This window comes from Coturnix japonica, chromosome 5 (assembly GCF_001577835.2).
Source record: "Coturnix japonica isolate 7356 chromosome 5, Coturnix japonica 2.1, whole genome shotgun sequence".
NCBI lineage: Eukaryota > Metazoa > Chordata > Aves > Galliformes > Phasianidae > Coturnix > Coturnix japonica.
The window spans coordinates 25255483-25275440 of record NC_029520.1 but is presented as its reverse complement, the minus strand read 5'-3'; the positions used below and the strand labels follow the sequence as shown (position 1 = coordinate 25275440).

General features: G+C 40.0%; 1 protein-coding gene across 1 annotated transcript in view; it reads right to left on the bottom strand.

Annotated features, from left to right (window-relative positions):
- The window catches only part of DCAF5 (DDB1 and CUL4 associated factor 5), a 57450-nt gene that overhangs the window by 37154 nt on the left and 338 nt on the right, over window positions 1-19958 (bottom strand). The window contains exons 2-5 of the mRNA XM_015864703.1: window positions 10318-10461; window positions 6535-6571; window positions 4524-4663; window positions 1327-1456 (exon numbers count right to left, since the gene is read on the bottom strand). Coding sequence (XP_015720189.1) covers window positions 1327-1456; window positions 4524-4663; window positions 6535-6571; window positions 10318-10461 — 451 coding nt within the window. The remainder of the gene's footprint in view (window positions 1-1326; window positions 1457-4523; window positions 4664-6534; window positions 6572-10317; window positions 10462-19958) is intronic.

The window sequence follows — 19958 nt, the reverse complement described above, 5'->3', positions numbered from 1 at the left end:
ATGTTACAAATCAAAGTTCCATGATTAAAAAACTGTATCTGCAGATAGTTCAATTTAGCTGAATCTGAGGACTTGGCTTTGGCAGCAAACCAGCATAACATGGACAGACCACTCCAAACATTTCTCCTTCCTGAGAGTTTCTTGGAATCAAATTGCAATGACAGCAGAGCACCATAGGCCATTTTCTTTTTTACCACCGAAGATACCCTTTCTGTTCTGAGCATCTCTGTGGTCACTCAAAGGAGAAAAGCTGATGCCCATCCCAGAAGATGGCAGCTGTTTCCACTTGCTTTAAGTTACAGCTTGCTCAGTCCGAGGCTCCAAATATCACTAAATGAAGGACAGGCAGGTTGCCACTTGCTATTCTTTTTGCATTTTCCCAGCCCTATTGAAGGAACTAGGCTGAAAGCATCAAGTCTATTAGACACAAGAGATTACACGTACTTAGCAAGTACAAATGCTGTCAATTCAGTGCTTAAGGATCAGCTGCATGCTATATGTCACGTATGTCCACCTGTAAAGTGAGGTGTTGCAAACATTCCCCTAAACATGGAAAAAGCAGCATGACCTACCCACCTAGGAACTTCGGCACAGCTCTTACAAGGTATGTTTCACTACCAATACTTAGATTTTTAATTGGAAGGACTTACTTTGATCAGATTAAGACCCAGAAGAAAGTAGTTCTTGTCCATCAGACATATGCCCATAAACTGCCACCCATTTAGTTTACTCAAAGCCTTCAGCCTGAGGTTATAACTTCAGGTAAACTTCCACTACCCCCTTCATCATTCAAAGAAAAGACTAGAATTCAGATTTATCAGAGGTTAACAAGTCTTTTGTACACATGCTAAACCTGAAGAAATATAAACTACTGTCTCTAGGTGTTTAGGAAGTCACATAAACATCCTAGAGGCTGTGCAAAAAGCTGACTTATCCACAGTCTCTAGTTCTAGCCACTGTAAATATTGCTGGGTAGAAAAACAAACAAACAAACAAACTGTAAGCCATGTAGTGCCCCAACATGGTTGCTCCTATTCCTAGCAAGCCAATGCTATACATAACGACAAGAACTTGACAACAGCCTGAGTTAATCCTGCAATGATAAGGCCAGGTAGTTTTCCAAAACATCACTTAACGCTGAAGATCCAGACCAACTTGGAATCCATAGCAGACAGTATAATAATTTAATTCAGCATTACTAACACTGCTATTAAACACATTCTGCATCTTTTTCTTACTGTCATATGCTCCAACTTAAAAAACAGTGGCACCACTTCTTAAGAGAAAAAGATGACATGGCCTAAAAGCACGACAGCCAAAACTTACCTCTGAGGCCTACGAATATCCCAGAGCCCCACACCTTCCTTCGAGTTGGCAGTAGCCAGTAATCTGGGTTCTACTGGATTAAACATCACGCTGTGAAAGGCTGATGGATAGTGTGCCAAGCAGAAGGGCTCTGTTGAAAAAGTCGTGATTTCAGACATAAGAACAAACAAAGCAGACAACTGTTTGATGCAATGAGTTTGGCAGCTCAACATGGAAACAGCATAACAGGATCTGAAGACACAGAGACATGTTCAAACAATTTCTAAAGCTGACAAATCCAAAGCAATATAAAAACTGAGGTTTTAAAATCCACCCACATGTACATTAACTCTGTACAAATATGGAAAGGCCTGTACTAGATTTCAAAGCACCATTTTGCTTATGAAATTGAGTTAAAAAACAGCCACATACAAAGATAAAGCTTTTGAGTCTTTTTAAGGTTCATGACCATGTGGCCACCTAAGAAGGATCACATGGGGATCTTCTGAAAGTTTCCTAGCAAAGACTCTGTATGTCTGGAAGCCTCTGCAGCCATTGATGATCACCAAAACTATAAATATAGTAGCAATTGCTTACATTGGAGAATAATACCACAAAAAGTGAGCTAAATTGTATGGAACTACTCTCTAAAAGCAAGTTGCCATTCCTGGGGAAAGGCCTCTTCAAAGTGCTATTCAGCAATTGTATTAGTATGCAAGAAGAGAGAGAGCTCCTCTAACATAAAAACATTAATAGTTGGGATTGCTGTTCACATATAGAGTTAAAAAGACACTTATCCAGACTCTTCCTCTCAGCTTGATTAGGGTAACAAGAATGTGCTTGGCTTGTTACTCTACCATATTCATTCCATCCAAATGCTGCCTCTACAGAGAGTGGGGAAAAAGCCTTGACTGTCATTCTTCTCTGTATCCTTCTGCTAGCTTTATAGCTTTAGGCATAACTTAAGGCTCTGTTGTGTACTTGTTCTGTGGCATGCTGCCATTCCTTCACTCAACTAAGAAACAAGGCTATGCCAGTCTTTGCCATTTCACTGTTTGATGCAATCACCATGTTGCTCATGTGCTTAGGAGACTGTAACTGCCCTTATTTAGGTCACTGTGGGCAGGCACCTTTAGCCCCTATGAGCACCTCCAAAGGCATATCATTTTCTTTACTCACATTGTCCCATACAATTTCAAAAAGTTAGATGAGTTAAGGCATTAGCTTATAATACTGAAGTTTTATACAGATGAATTCAAGCAGTGTCCACTTCCACCAACTGTCAACAATAGGCAGCTCTTCTAACATATTTTATAGAGCAGAGCTCAGGAGAATGCAATAAGTAACATTTTGCTATTTCTAATTTGGAAGCCACATTAAGTGCCTGTTTGAATCACTTGGATATTATGAAAAGAGAAAAATAAGGATGATATGAGAGACCTGAATTTCTCAAAGTTAGAACAGCCACATCAGACTAATTAAGCTCTTCTTTTGAAAAAGTAAGTGACCTTTTACTTTGGGAAAATATGGCAGTTCTAATCAGGACTACATTTCTCATGTGGTAAACAGTAAGTTTAGCTAGAGGTAGTTGGGACTGGCAAAAGGAGTTCTGTGGTGGGTAAGCAACTGGTTGATGCTTACAACTCTTCATTGCAATAGTGAAGGATTTCTGAGCAAGCGGAAATTTACTAATAAGTTTCAGAGAACGATCCAGAGAAGAAACATTGTGGACACCCTTATTAAATGCCCTATACTTGAGTGTGCATGCTGTTTTTCAGGAATTATTAACAGAATTATCAGGTGGGACAGAGATAAAAGGGTATCGCAACTGCACAACAGAATCAGAATGCACAGTAAGACTCAGAAAATTAGATGCAATGCGTTTAATTTTTATTCATACAAAGGCAATATATCTAGCATAGGGAGAGCATCAATAAGCAATCTATTGTGAGTATTCCAGTGAGGCTTATCAAGGAAGACCTAGTTCTGCTTGTGCTTGGTCATTATAGAGCTAGTCATGTCAAAAGGGCTACAAGACTGATATGAGACTAGAAAGCATATTGTTTCAGCTCTCACTTCCTAGGCAAAAAGGAGAAGAATTACAATCTCTATATGTTAGCAAACTCACTAGCTCTGGAAAAACAAACAAACAAAAGCTAGTTCAGCTAAAGAGCAAGTCTGACTCAGTAAGAAATCTATACAAATTGCCACAAACAACTTTCCTGCAGGACTAACAGAATCTACAAACTAAGGCAATTGCATTTAGTCATCTTACAGAAAAAATGCCATGTTAGCTATGATGGAAGGGCCTGCAGACTGCTGTTTTAAATTATCAGCTTTGTGTTCTTTAGGAAGGGGTACATATATAACTTAATCTACTGACATATTCATACCCTGAAGTAATCAATTACTGAAGGATTCCTTTCCAGAATTATGTAAATACAGACCTAAATTGAGATTCTTCAGGAGAAAAACTAAAACAGACAAAAAAAAACCCCAGCAAACCACTAACATCCAGATTGTTAAGAGCTTTGAGAAGCTGCAGGTTTGCAATATAAACCAACAGTACTCAGTTTTGTTTTAGAAAATTAAGGTTGAAGTAAAAATGAAGCTTCGTAGTTGTTATGTCATATAAGGGTTCTAAGTTTCCATATAAATGCAATTAATTTTTTTCCCCAGATAAACTGATCTTACTCTGTCACTTTTTGCCAACACATCACAAGAGAACCAGAAAACTCACAAAAAACAATTACTGGTGTAATGGGGAAATCTATTATTAGCTTTAGAAAGTTTTTCATTTGAAAATAATGGCTTCCTAAACTTCCAAAACATTTTATCCCAGGCTATATACAAAAACATTGTTCTAAAACAAACACCTGACCCACATTCCTAATTGGTTTCTAGTTTCACAAGATGTTTTTTACTGAAGAAACACTGCTTCATTAACTCAAGTTAAAACGTATTCCATGCCAAGCTCTATGCTACACTTTGCTATATGCAGCTACTTTATGAAGTCCTTTAGGACAGTAACACTGGACAGTAAAAAAAAAAACAACCAGCTTGCCTAAAACTGGTCACAAGAATTATGCATTATTTTCACCCTTCTCTAACATTCCCTGCTTCGCTAATCCAGATAAAAATAGCTTTTTCTTTCCCTGCCTTGCCCATATCTCCCAAATACCTTCCACACCAATGATCCTTTTTTCCAAATATCTCACCTCCATGAGAAGACTCCCGGATATCCCAGATAAGAACACGGCCATCATCTGATGAACTGGCAAAGATGTTATCATTAACTGGGCTCACTGAAAGGCCATACACTGCATCTTCATGGGCAAACACATCCAGGGTCTCGGTGCTGAAAGAAAGACACACTTTTTTCTATGCAGTAATAGTGATAAGGTACATTTATCTTTATATATAAAGGTCTTTGTATTTAATCGGAGTAAGCCAAACAAAAACCAAAAAAGCTATGCAGAGTGACTAAGAGGTCGTGCAACAATTATTCTCGTGAGGGAAAGAGGTCTGAGGACCTGTGGACCAAGTTATAGTACTTAGATTGGTGAGAAAAATAATACAGAAGTAGATTCATTAATGCAGACTTCTGTATCACCAAAAAGCTCAGCCTAAGTTCACAAAAGAGCAACTTTCCAGCTGGCCCTTCAGATGGGTTTACTTGGCTCTCCAAGATAAATCAGACCCATGTTTTTATCTCATATAGAAAAAGCAGAAGCAAATACAAAAAACAAGTCACCCAAGAGTCTAAGTTTCAGCCGTGGCACGGGGGAATATTCTTTAGGGAATAGACTTTGCATAGAATCTCTACATCTGTTGGATACTCCACCAAAATGATGCCATACAAAAAAAAATTTTTTTTAAATAATAATTAAAAAAAAATAATAATAAATCAGCGTTTTGCCAATATGGTAAATTGCTCTTCTTGGTGAAAGATCTAATTTCATTTCATGGGCAATTAACAAAAAGCCCAGAGAAACAGTAACAGCCATTTAAAAGAATGAAAAAGCAGTTGATGAATTAAGGATATACACTGTTATAAAGCAAGACTACAGAGTAGCGTTCTGGAAAATTCAATTAGAATTAGCAACAGACTAATAAAGGTCCCTTCTATTCAGAAGATCGTGCAAACAGGAAGAATTCTGTATAAGGACAGAACTAGACTTAGCACAGTTACAGGAAAAAAAGAACAAATAAAATAATGACAACAAATTGATAACAAAAGCACATTAAAAATACATTAAAAATAAAGTAAAAAAGACTTGTTTTAACATCTGAGCAAGAGCAGAACAAGTATTTTATATATGGAAAATTGTCACTAATGTAGTTCCTGTAGAAGCTTGAAAAGTCACAACAAACATCAGCGCCTAAAATTTTGACATTTCTAGATTTAATTAAAACAAACACAGCCGCCTACAGACAAGTAGACAAAACAGCATTATTAGAGAGCATTAGAAGAGCAAGGCAAATTTACTTTTGTCCAACTTTCACCCAATATTTACAAGAGAAGTAGATGCTATATATGAAGGAAAGCAGACGTACAAAGAAATTGGACCAACCTAACAAGAAATACATCCAGATTACATTAACCAGGATTTCAGAAAGTTTAAAAAGTTTAAAGTTCCATATTTCTCTGCTCTTCCGCTTCTCTCTTCCTATTCTTTTTCTTTATAGTTGATTTTCAGGAGTTCATATATTTCAATGGTCATCCTTAAATCTACAGAAATTATGAGTACTGATAAAAGTTTTAACATACAGATTTTCTACTTCAAAATGAGCCTGTATTAGTCAAGGCTAGGCTTAATTTCCAACTGTTTTTCTGGATTTTGTTTTGTTTTGGGAGGGAGGAAGGGGAAGGACAAAAGAAACAAAAAACTCAGCACCAAAAAAAACCAAAACACTGTGTGGCAGAATATTTGTATATGTGCCAGAATAATCTGGCTCTGAATCTACATAAAACCTGCTATGGTGCCCATAGGAGGGCATATGTATTTAAAAATCATTCTCCTTCCCAAGGTCATAATGATGCAGAAACCAAGCACTTAAATTAATAGGAATACTTTATTCTAGATATGAATTTATCTAAATAAAAAGCATGTTTCAGGATCAAATCAAAACTATGCTCTTCCCTGAGACCATTAAATTAAAACAACAACCAAATAAATTCCTCCAGCATGAACCTTATGAAGCAGTAAAAGCAAGAACCGTGTTTACCTTTCAACATCGTGCAGTATAACTTGCTCATCATTGCCTATAAAGAGAAATACAAATAGTTAACATCACATTTCAGTGGTTAAAAAACATCAGGGTGAGAAAAATGTTTTGCTTTAAAAATGGGAATTTTAATTTATTTTTTCTATTTTGAAATCAAAACCAAAGCAGTGAAAAAACTGCTGCTGCCAAGTGGTCAGCCCTGTGCTCCATTTCATGAGAAGCTCCATGTGACATTTCCAGTCCCAATCAAGTGCACAGGCACATTCCATTTTCTACTGCTTAACAAATACTTCCATTGAAGTGGGCTACTGATTATCCTTCATTCAGTTTGAGCTTGAGTAGGACATCTGCAGTAAAGAGAAGAATAGACTACAAAGCAGCAGAACACCTTTAGCTCTCACATCTGAATGCACATTTCTCACTGCTTGGAGAATGCTTCTTAAGAAAGTAATGGAGGGTGCAAAAAGGTGCCATAAACAAAATGCATTGGGCTCACATGTCAACTGCTGCCAGCTCATGCTGCCAGCCTTCAGTTTGGCAACCTTTGAGAAGGCACAAATGTGACAGCGTGAATTGTAATTTCTTTTGTATTAACAAAAACCAAGCCAAGTATGCAGACAATCATGTCGTTTTTCTTTGACTGCATCCACTGAATACAATGGAAACTAATCACATGCATGCAGAATAAGATCACAGCTACAAAGTAATTCCACTGGCTTCTGTTGTGCTTTTCAAGGGACAGCAAAATACTTTTTTCTCCCCCAGTTTCTGCATTGAATATTACTTTACCTAATTTGGCACCACCTGTTTAAAAATATTTAAGGAAAGACACATTTTGTTCAGAAGCATAAAAACAAAACCAAACAAACAACAACAAAAAACAGTCAGGTTTTTATGCTCAGAATATCTTCGTAGTTGCAATACCAAGTTATGAAGCTTTTCCAGTGTACATTAAAGCCAGAAGTTCAGGAGCAAGGCCTTATCTATTACAGTTTAAGTGTTCATATGACACAATTTCCATTCATCAAATAAACCTTTCAATTCATTCATCCCAGTAGAAACTTTCTGGTATTTCTTCTATCTGACTAATGAGGCATCAGACTTTTCTATACCTACTTGCTCTCTGTACAGGCCCTGGTTAAATTGTATCAGCCATGGATTAATGCAGTAGCTCATCTTTTCTATGGCACAAAAACCAAGTCACTTATAGGTAAGTGTCCTTAAACCATTAACTGCAATGGAAACTGTCCATTATATGTTATAGGCAAAGTTTATACCCAGTAAAACTACACTAATGTCAAGGTTTTTATCAATAAAAAACATAGGCTAGTTCCTCCCACTAAGAAGTTTCCTTGTAATTTTATATATGACTGTGCCATATATTATCTCTGCTTTTGATAACAGTAGTTAAAGTGATTGAAACAACAGAAAATATCTGCCATTCCTTTCAATCGTATTTATCAGGATGAAATAGTGCAGACTACATATAGAGGAGCACAGTTAAGGTGTCCTAAGCTGTCATAATAGGCCTGTAGAGAAGAATTCATTTCCCTGTAATTTCAATTTTGCACATACTTAGGATTAAAATAAAATTAAAATAAAATTCCAAGTAGTTTAAAAAGAGGAGATCTTCCACTACTCATGTTTCTCTGCTCCCAGTGTTCATAGATCAAGAAGAGACAGGAATTTCCTTGGTATCCTTTTCTCCTCAGATTACATGAAACTACACCCAGTTCCAGCCTTCCATTTTTGAAGCAGTTTAACATGGTGCCTACTACACAGCCTCTCCTTCAAAGGAAGGATGTTTGAAATTCCTTGGATGGAATTCAATTTATACTGAAGTAGAAAATATTTTTTCCTTCATTGACAAGAGGGTTTTTTTTTCCAGTAGTATTCAAATCCTGGAAGTTGGAATACAGCTCCAACTTCAGTAACTTATGGAAGAGGGAAGAATCAACAGATTTTGGGATCTGTACTTCTTTCAGGCTTTTTAAAAATCAACATTTTTGAGTGAATAAATAGAGTTTGCCCCATTTTACTGACAGAGAGATAACAGATGGTACATGTAGGCCATGCAAAGAAACTCTTTACAGAGGATCCAAAAGTCAGAATCGCAGCCCTGGCAGATGAGCTCTGTGAATCTTGATGGAACAGTTAAAAGAGTTCCCAACTCCTCCAATGGAAATAATTTCTGGCAGAGGTAGAGCATGTGTATGTGGAGAAGCAGAAAGAGACAAGAACAGCCAGTTTGTCTGTGCCTTAGCTGTCACAGCTCATCTAATTTGGCATCTTAGGAACAATATACCGTAATCAGTTATACAAATCTATAACTACAGGTGTTAACCACAATGGTAATGGCATCTGACAGCTTGGACCAGTGGACAGAGTTAGAAATGGGAAAGTATCGTCACAGTTGCTCCAGCAAGATCTATCACAGTTCATCTGTCAGTTAATCTCTTGAATATTCACATAAGATTGTTTATCTAAATTCAAACTAAAGTAAAACAGCCTCTAGCAATATATCATTGGAATAACTGCAGGCCTCAAACAAACATTTGAGGATGGCGCTGACTGCTGTTTCTCACAATAAACAGCAGTCTCAAAAATCAGAAGACAGATGTCAGCATTCAACTTTACTGGGGTCCTCTCTACCTCAACTTTCAATATATCTGAATCATTTCATCCCTGAAATGTAACACTATCTTAAGCTTAGTTATGTCCTCTTCCCCTCACTCTTTCCTTTTCCCTCTAAGGGGCGCTATGGTTTTAACACATCATAAAAGGATGCAAAGTTCCCACCATTTACACATCCTTAAAACCAATTTAAGGCACTGATATGCAATTCAAAAATCTTGGTAACAAAGAGGCAGTGAAATGCTCTGGTCTGATAATATCTGAAACTGTCTAACTGTACCTTTAACAGACACTGATAGAAGATAAAAAACTCTATTCCTTCAGATAATCATGTCAGAGAAGTGAAGTACAGTAGAAAAAGATGCTGACTGCACTTTGACAGTAAGTATTTAAACACCTCTCTTCCTGTCATTTCAACTCTTCTACCCAAACATTTAAAAAACAACAACAAAAAAAAAAAAAACAAAAAACAAACAACACACCCAAGCAACGAGGATTAAATAAACCTAAATTCTAGGGACTAATGCCCTAGAATAAGTATACATCCACTTCCTCAAAGATTTAATTCAACTTCCTGCTAAACGTGGACTTGCATTCAAAAATGATGAATAATATCAAGGTCACTTAGGCTCTAACACTCCAGCAAATCTCAAGGGCAGACACTTACCCAGTAGGGACTGAAATGAGATCTGAGTAAAAGTGACCCACCGACAGATGGCAACAGCCAGCTGAGGGTACGTTATTAAGAAAAAAACCTCTGCTGCTACCAGTCAAGTATCAAGCTGGAGTGTCATACAGGAGGAAGGACCTGCTCTAAGCACAGTTAAGGAGTGAGAAAAATGATGTTTCACAACCTGCAGCACAAGTAGGTATAAGACAAGACCCAAGATTCTCATGAGTTTGTGACACAACATCCTTACAACAGGATTTGGGGGAAAAAAAAGAGAAACATGATAACGTTGAGAATACTGTGCTAGCTAAAGACTTCCCTGATCCCAAAGAACTTAAACCTGATGCTTAATGCCATCTTCCAGAATTCTAGGGGATTATGGAAAAGACCTTTCCTATGGGGCAAGTATCTCACTTTTGACTTCTACTCTAAGACAACCACAACACAGACTCTGGTGAAATCAGGGTGCTCCTTCTTACCTCCAGAGAACACTTTTGTATTGCCACTGTTGAAAGCTAGGCAGAAGATATTGGAGTGATGCTCCCCTTTCAGCTGAACTGGTTTGACTCTTGAGTGGATGGCTTCTTCCATATGCCAAAGTAAGACCCGGCGGTCATCACCTCCTAAGGAGAGGTAGAAAACACATTACTGCTGAAGTCACGTGTGAATTGATGACAGACAAGTGATTTAATTCTACAGTTAGCTTACTCATAGAAGAAACCCTAATTAGCATTAAAAAATTTGTCATGCTTTGTAATGGTTTGAATACATAAGCATTTATATAAAGACACTATGCAGTCAGGTATTCTAATAATATTAATGATAGCAGAAAAATCAGCAGGAAGTTTGGAATAAAAAGTTGCTATTCTACCAATATATACTGACAAGCCATAGCAACCTGCAGACTCAGTATTTTACTGGCATGTAAAATTCTGCAGCAAGCTGTAGATAAGTTACATGCCAAATTAACATATGCATGTTGGCAGAATGCTTCCACACCAACTTCTTATTGTCAGCATTGCTTAAGTGATTTGTGAAACAGGCTTTTTTTTCCCCCCTCTCTAACCAACAACTGTATCTCCACTATCAGTTTTTAAGAAGTTCCCATCACATAAGATAGTTATGGAACTGACATAAGGCCATAAAAAGATCTCATTAAAGCATTCAGGAATCTTAAGCATATCAAGTTATGTCATACTTCCAGATCTGTAATGGTTAAGACCAACACTTCTGAGGTGAACTCATGAAAAAGAGGACAGACAAAGAAGTCCAAATCTCTCTTGCTTCACATCTTCCTGTTTTTTCTAATAGTTTGCATAGTTGCAGTTAAATAATAGAATCCTTAGAGTTGGAAGGAACTTTTAAAGTTCGTCCAGTCCAACTCCCCTGCAATGAATATGGATACCCACAGCTAGATCAGGGTGCTCAGAGCCTGGTCCAGCCTGGCACTGAATGTCTCTAGGGACAGGGCACCCAGCACCTTGTTGGGCAACCTGTGCCAGTGCCTCACCACCCTGACTGTGAAAAACAAGTTCTCAGTTCAGAACTTCACACAGAAATACATTACAGTGCCTCCTTCTCTATCTGGTAAATAGAAACAAAAGAGGTATTAGATAATGTTTGTGCTTTAATTGCATCAAGGAACAGCTTATTAGGGAGTAAAAACTTGAAGATTTTATTTATTTGATAGTGCTAGACATCAATTTTGGATGCCTCATAAAATTCAAATACAGATACTTAAGCTTCGAATCAAAATATTCTTATCTTCCTTCTAATAACAAACGAAAGAAAGGCATCGCAAGTTAAAAGCACCACTAGAAACTTGCTTATTTCTCTTGAAACATTTTACTGCTTTGTTCACAATTAAAAGCATAGCTGCAGTGCCTTCTGAGTTCTCAACCTGAAGGAAAAAACTGAGACAAAAGGAAACCAAAATTGTTCTGTTTTAGAACAAAGAAGTAAATGCATAAACAGAACTCATCACTACTGTTAGTCAGATTTCTTTAAAAGTTTCACACCCTTTGATTCTATTAGGATCTTTTTCCACAGAACTGAGTTATATCAAATATCCCTTAAGTTAACAGTCTCTCAGCCTTTAAGTCTCCCAAGAGATTTTATGACAATCACTTTGATAGACAGTACAGCTGCATGTTACATTTATCCATGCTCCATGAAATTAATATTGTGTGTTCTTCCCCCCTGAGTTGGTACTTCAGAATGCAAACAAGTTATACATCATAAAAAGATTTGTAATGAATTTTATAACTAATGAGAACAAGAGTCAAATGTGACGGCTCCAGAAAAACTCATAATTTATGCTAATCTAAATTGATATGAATTTAGATTCTTTTCTGCCTAGAAATGGGAAAGAAAGTGTGTACTTATAACTCCAGTGATTGCAGATGAGCTAATAAGAAGACAGAACAGATGACTGGAGAAATACATGGCCACTTCAGTCACACTAAAATAAAGGAGTGATTGTCATATTGACAGTGGTCACTTTCTGAAGCTGCCAGCATCCAAGTCTTAATGTTAACACCATCTGACAAATAACATAAGCAACATCTAAGGCTACTGCTTCTATCAGACTGCATCTATTGTCTTTCAAGACTTTTGCAAAAGATGTTTAACAGCAAAACATAATAACAGTTTTATTGTCACCATAGCAAGGCAATTTGCTAAACCGCTGCTTTAAGTCTACACATCCTCCTACCCGGTAGCACAGCAACTTAGGAACCCCCACTTCAGCAGCAAATTCTTATTCCCTTTTGCTACTTACCTAGTCCAGATATAAACAAAAACAATGAAGGTCACCAATAAGAACAACCATTGCTATAGTTTGCAACAAACACACAGAACAAAAGGAGGGAGAAATCGCAGCCTGTGCAGAAAACTCTTTGGCCTTGATCAATGCTATCATAACTTTAAAAAACTAAAAGTTCCTATTCTTCAGTGCTTGTTGCCTACAGCTCCAGATAAGAAGCAGCTCTCCCTAACGAATCTCTGCTCCCAAACACCTAGAGTTCCACCAGGCAGAGGGCCTCACTACTACAGAGGTCTGAGAATTATGCTGGCCCTTCTAGTGGTACATGTTCCACAGCTTAGGAGCTTGAAAGCCCTTCACACTCATGCAACACTGCCCCTTCTCCACTCACACATCATCTTGCACACACTTGTTTCATGACTCAGTTTTAGTCCCTCATACTCAGTACAACAGAAAAGCTTAATAAAATGCTAATGTTAACAGTGTTGAAAGCTCATTGCCTTCTGCCTCCAGTTCAGCTATTCCAGAAGTACTTCTGATTGCAGGCCAGTTCCACCAGAAACAACAATCTGTTAGAAAATGAGAAGGGGAAGGAAGGAGGCACACAAGGACAGGTATGCGAGGAGACAGCAAAGAAAATGTTAAGACATGGAAGGAGATGGCTCTGTAGAAAGGAACTATCATTCATTTGACACAAAGTGCACACACATTATGGAACATAAGTTACAAGCCTGAGAATTACAGGAAACTTCATGCTTATAGCATTTGCTCTGTACAGCTGATCAGTGAATGGAGATTAATTAAGATAATTTCAATTCACAGTGGACTTGCGCACACATACCAGTTGGGCAACATGCAAAGCACAAGCCACTCAGTGCTTTCCGAAAGCACTGGAACCACTGTGCACAATTGTGACAACTCTGCAACACACTCCAAATGAGATTAGCCGTGAGTAACTACATGACAGTGAGCATATATCAGTAGCAACAGGTTTACTACACAGCCCAAAAAAACTGAGATATATGGTATGCCTGGAAAGCACCTTAGCACCAGGCTCTTCTTGGGGATTTTCCAGAAATTAAGTCCCACTTATCCATGCCTTCTTAATTTTTTCCACATTATTCTCAATGTAAAGAAGAGTATTTCAATTATTACTTTAAAAATAAATAAATAACAAGAATACATGAATACACAAATACACATTTCTTCTCCTACCCCAAATCACTGGAATACTTTGTTTCGTGTTTTCTGCCTTGATGAGACACAGGTGGGACAGAAGATGCACAACATGGCTAAAAATAAAGCTTTCGTTTCAAATCTTGGGACAGATATCCTGAAATAGACTTCTAAGTAAGTAAACATTGTGTTCAACCTGGACAAATTATCTGACTCCTGTCAACCCAAAGAGGACCTCAGGGAATAATTAAGAGCCCCTTCACTGTGTGCCCACTTCAGAATGGTTTGTGCTTACTGCATACACCCAGAGTTTGGGAGAATAAAAGTAAGAACGGCACTCAAAAAAACACACCACTGGTGGCTATTACTTGTTTCTAAGTAGCATAGATGCAACATAGGTAGGATATGTCTACTTAAATAACCAAATTGATACTGAGTTATCATGGCATATATTTAAGAACAAACATTAGACTAACTTCACAGATCCAAAAATCAAAGCATTCCAATTTTGTCCCACTTTTGGGCTAGTTCTTCCCTAAAACATTCCCTGAACTGGTTACCTTCAGAGCAGACAATCTGTAAATACACACACAATTAACTGGAAAAGTTACCACAGTTTCAGACCAGACTTTGGAAGAGAGACCACAGTGGTCCACCTGAATTGATTTAGTACAATTCTCCCCAAAAGGTTGAAGGAAGCCAGCACATACTCTTGCTGAAAGCCAATCTAACCTTAACAGGACCTGCGTAGTGCATGAAACACACTTGAACTGTCACATGCAGAGACAAGTATTTAAAAAAGTCATACCACTAGGGTTTTATAACCTTATCAGTTGCAGACAAAGCTTAAGACCATTACAGCTCTTTCTCTTGTATGCCTCTTCAGGCCCTGTCACTGAAGAACCTACATGGCAAGTGGGCAACAGATCTGAATAGGAACATAAGATTATGTTTCTTGCTTGTATCTGCTCAAGAAGCTGCAAGAGTTACAGAAAGCATAGAAAGCCTTTCAAGAAGTTGATCACAGGCAAAATAGCAGATTGTCTGAATTACTCCCAGTAGTTGCGTGCATAGTTTACTCTTAAAAAAAACAAAATACCAAAAAAAAAACAAACACAACCAACTCCGCTGAGGTAGACTTCACCTCCCTCCTTAGGCAGCCTATTTCAGTGCTTTGTTATCCTTGCCATAAGGCAGATTATCCTAATAGCTAGCCCAAGGGTGCAGTTTGACATGACACATAATCCCACTCCCCTTGCCATGTGTGCCATACTGTTTTCCCTCCCTCAAAAACAGCAGTGACGCAGCCAGCAAGTGAATACCACCTTCAGGTTGATCTGATGGAAAGCCAACCCTCAGACAAAACAACCTCTCTCTATTCCTCCTCCTATCCAGATACTTCAGTCGCACTCGTTTATGACTTTAAGCCATACAAGTGCCACACTGCAAACAAGGGAGAGGAGAAGAAAAGTGAATGAACTACAGGATGAAGGGAAGAGGGAATAAAAGGCCACCCCTGTTGGATGTAGACATGAGTTACAGCACATTAAGATCAAACCACACCCTAAATTCTTCCTTGCCATAACTCATGACAGAGTTTTTGTCCTATTCCCAGTGGAGAGAGAGAAGCCTACAACTTTATTCCACAACAATTAAAGCACTTTTATGTTTTAAGTCTTGCCTCTCCAGCCAGCTTTTCTTTCTGCAGACTGAACAAAATCCCTGCTTCCAAGCTTCCATTTTTTTATACTTCTGATCACTATTCATAACCTCCTTGCTCTCCTATGAATATTCTCAAATTAGACAACATCCTTCCCAAAATTTAGTGCCCAAAATGGAGCACTCAGACCTCACCAGGGCCAAACAGCGCAGAACCATCACTTCACTTGCTTGATTGTATCTAGCATTAGTTATTAGTCTGCTGTGCTAGGCTTGTGTTCTTTTGGATTTACCTGGCAACCAAACGACAGATGAACTACCAGCACTTGCTTACAACCCTACAGAGTTACGATCATGGAGAAGCTATTAACTTCATTATCTGGCCAGAGGAAAAAAAAAACCAAAAAAAACGTGGAGAGAAGGAGAAAAAGAACATATGCATGGATTAAATGAGCCTCAGATTACAGCATTTCCAAGGGGTTATCTTGAAAGCACACTTTGGGTGAGGGGGGAGGGGAAGGAGGTTCTGATAAAGATACTTATGTTTCTAGGAGATAGCACACATGAAAAATGACAGATAAACAAATAGAAAGCCTCATCCACCAAACTTGAGGATGAGGGAAAGCAAGCTTATTAAACTGACTAAATAAAGATTATTTTTTAAAGTTAAATTGCAGAAGGAGATGCTTGGCATATCTGAGGGAAGAAGTCAGCTGCTTATCGTTGCATAGTGAATTTAATTTCCATGCACTGACAGTCATGTGTTTCTCAAACTGTTAGCAAAAAAAACCCACCATGTAGTATATAAAAAGTTGCAATGAGACACTGTGTCCAGTTAAATCTTTCAACTCCATCCAACAGCTGGTTTTAACAATTCCAGCCCCAGCTACACATTTCTTTTAGGTAGAGCTTTCCTCTTCTCTTGTGCCATTCTACAGGTAGGTCTTCTCTACTTGTTACATTGTCTCTTTAGTATCCACTTCCTCTTTTCATTTCTCTTCAATTCATTTCCTTCTGCCTCTCCCTTCTTACAGCACTCCTGCCCTAGAACATTAGTGTTTCCCTCCCTCTCTAATGCGAGACTGGTAAGTTCCATGCAGGCAGAGCAAAAGCCTACAGGCCAGAAGATCCCATCGTATTTGCTGACCTAAACTTTTTTTTTTTAATAGTGTTCAAAACAGCCAAATGCATCCAGAACACAGGAATTTCTTAACCAGAACATCAAATACAGTGCTATTCAAAACCACAGTCAGGAACAAAATTAGTTACTATTAAATGTGAAATCACTAATACAAGATTTAATGAGGTGAGGATACCAAGAACTTCTAAACGTGATTCCAAAAGGCTTGCTGAAGCTTGTCCGCGCTGAAGTTCACTTCAAAATCCTAACAGGAAAACTATCTGTAATGTAAACCCTGTTTAAGCAGCTTGAAATGTTTACTGAAACAGTAATCATTAGCCTTGCAGCCTTGCTTCTGGGAGATATGTCCAAAAAGAAAAGAAAAGTGGGACACATACTCAAGAAAAGCATTCCAGACAATACAGATGAGAACAGCATTAACTTGGATGCAGGCTAGTATTTAAATGCAATCAGTAGAGCCAGTATTAACACACTGTGCTTTATTAAAACAGCTCCAATGAGGTTTAAGCTGTTAACAAGTCAATTAGCTGAGACAGATATGTTGAGGATATACATATTACTTAAAACTGATGAGTGGAAAAGACTGCTTGCACTCTTCCTTTTCACACACTTCAATATCCCTGTTAACTCTCTTAGCTGCTACAAACGCAGATGGAAGTATCTAATATCTCATCCTTACCTCAGCACGCTGACTATTTTGGGGGAGGACAGACCCACATGCCATCTATTCTAAGGCTTTATCTGCATTTGGAAGTCTTTTGAAGCAACACATCCACAAAATCATCAGATTACAGGCAGTTTATACCCCTTCTTTATCTTCCTTCTGAGCACCCCTTCTCATTGTTTTTTGCCATTTCTCAGCATTTCACAATTAAGTGTGACCCAAAAAAGTAGTGTTTTGAGTGCAATATAAACAAAGCCTGTACTTATAACAGCACAACATTTAAGAGCATTCATAAATCTTTTGCCTTTTAACTTTTTTTTTCCTTTAATGGTGAACAAAGCACCTGCCTGTTTTTGCTATGTCACATAAAACATTCTAGATCTTGCGGTCACAAATAAGGCAAAACTTTGTCAGAAGCAGTTACTGTAATTAGAACCTTTCATTTTCTCAGCACACCAGCGTAAGGTAAGGTTTAAGGTAGTCTGCTCTTAATTACCCCAAATACACGCACTGCTAACACAAGTAACTTAAGCATCCTCTCCTCCTCTCCCCTTTTATTTTTTTACTACTTAATCATCTTACAAATTTAGAAGGGTACCATCTCCTATATGCTGAGGGAAATGTCTACAAATATGAACAGTAAAAGAAGTTGAGAAATTGAGAAGTAGGCATGGTTTGAAAGTCTTCCTTTTATCACTGCTTCTTTACTTATCCACCTGATGGGAAAACCACCTCCATTTTCTTGCTGCAATTACTCTGACTCAGGCAGTTGGACAAAACTAATTCTTGAAGCCCCTTCCAGCCCTCAACTGTTTGCTTCTACCTAAAGGATAGATGTCAACATAGCTAAGCACATCACTGATACACGACAAGACTTGAAGTGCCTCCTGAGGCTTTCTTCAACAAGAACTGAAAACTCGGATGGCCTTTCTATCACTTATCATGTAAAATAGAAAGGAACAAGACGTGTGCTCTCCATAGTGCTTTAGAACAAAAATGCATAGCTCTCCTGCTGCTGGAAAAGGACCGGTACAAACCAGTATTCCAGATCTAGCACATCTGAGAGTTTTAGATGAATCAGTACTCCCCCAGTGCAAAAGCGTGCATACATACATTCACATGACAAATGGATGCACGCTTTAAAAGTTGTGAATGCACAGGGATACAAGACTCCCTGAGTAATGCTTATTCTTGAAGTCACTGGACTTGCACTTCAAAGTTTTTACAGTTAAAAAAAGTTAAACTGAGGAAGGTCTTAGTACATCAGATTGACTCCACAGGGGTACGCTTTGCTGTTTTTATTTCATCTGTGCTGATAACAGCCACGCTAACTTTTCACTAATCCCGATGTTCCTCCCGGAGCTATCCCTGCCACCTTTGTGTGCCAGATGCCGCCCTGCCCAGCAGACACAGATGAGGCAGCGCACAGCCCTCAGCCGTGCCCTGACCCACTCGCCCAGCCCTGCCGCTGCTCACAGCCCACCCACGGGACTCTGAGCAACACCGAGACGCCTGGGCTGCTCCCCGAGGCCGTCACCCAGAAGAGACCGCTCCCAACAAAGCTGCCGAGGCCTCGTGCCCAGGAGCCGGGAGACTCCCCGAGCCCGTCCTCCCGCACGGCAGCGAGCAGCGGGTTTAGGCCGCGGGAGGGCGGGCAGGCCCCGGGCACGGGGGGGAGGGAAGGGGGTCTTCCTCCGCCCCCTTCCCCCGAGGGCGACGGGCTCCACCGCGGCCTGCAACGGACACCACGCCGGCAGCGGCCTCAGCCGGGTCGGCAGCCCCGAGGGGCTCCGTGTCGGTCGATGCCGAGTTCCCCAGGGGAGCACCGTCGCCCCTCGAGGCCGGAATAGGCCCTCGATTCCCCGGCCTGTCACTGCGAGCCGCCCGAGGAGAGCGCGGCCTGCAGCGCCCGGCCAGGCCCCGGCCTGAAGTTGCCCGCTTTCCGCCGTCACCCCCACGGGCCCGAAGGCGGAGAAGGAGGAAGGAGCACCTGCGCCGTGCGCTGCCAGGGTTGGGGGAGGCGGGCGGGCGGCTGCCGAGCCCCGCAGCCCCTCCCCGGCGGGGAACGGGGTGCGAAGCCCCAGAGCCTTCCCTCCTCCATGCCGCAGCTGATGCCGAGCCCCTCGCCGCCCTCACCTGACAGCATCCCGCCTCCCCCAGCCCCGCGGGCGGCAGCGGAGCCCTAACCCCCTCCCCAAAAAGAAAGCATCACCACGAAATAATCCCCTTGGCCCCAGCAGCCCGAACGGGAGGAAAGGGGCAGGAAGAACAAAACAGATGCTCCTCTCCTTCCCCAAAAGATGGGGAGGGTTCGGGGTTCAGGGTGTCAGTCCCCAAACCCCGCTGCACCCCCTGGCCACCATTGCTGGCTCCACTCCTGGCAGGCACTGACCAACGTCGCTCGGTTCCCCTCATACTTTCGTGCCCTCTCCCCAAATATATATATACACATACATATATATATATATATGTATATATATAAAAATGTATAAATGGGGGTAAACCCAAAGGATCCAGCAAATAAAAGGGCACCCCTCAGCCTACCCCCCACCAGCGTCCTGGAAACACTCGCATAAAAACTTTGTCCAGGGCTGCCCTCCTCACCCCCCTCCCCAGCGATAACAGCAGAATTTAAAACCTGTCAACCATTTTAGGTCCCCACATGGGGAGCACCGTTGCGGGCCGACTCCGGGCACGGCTGCGGGCACCGCGGCTC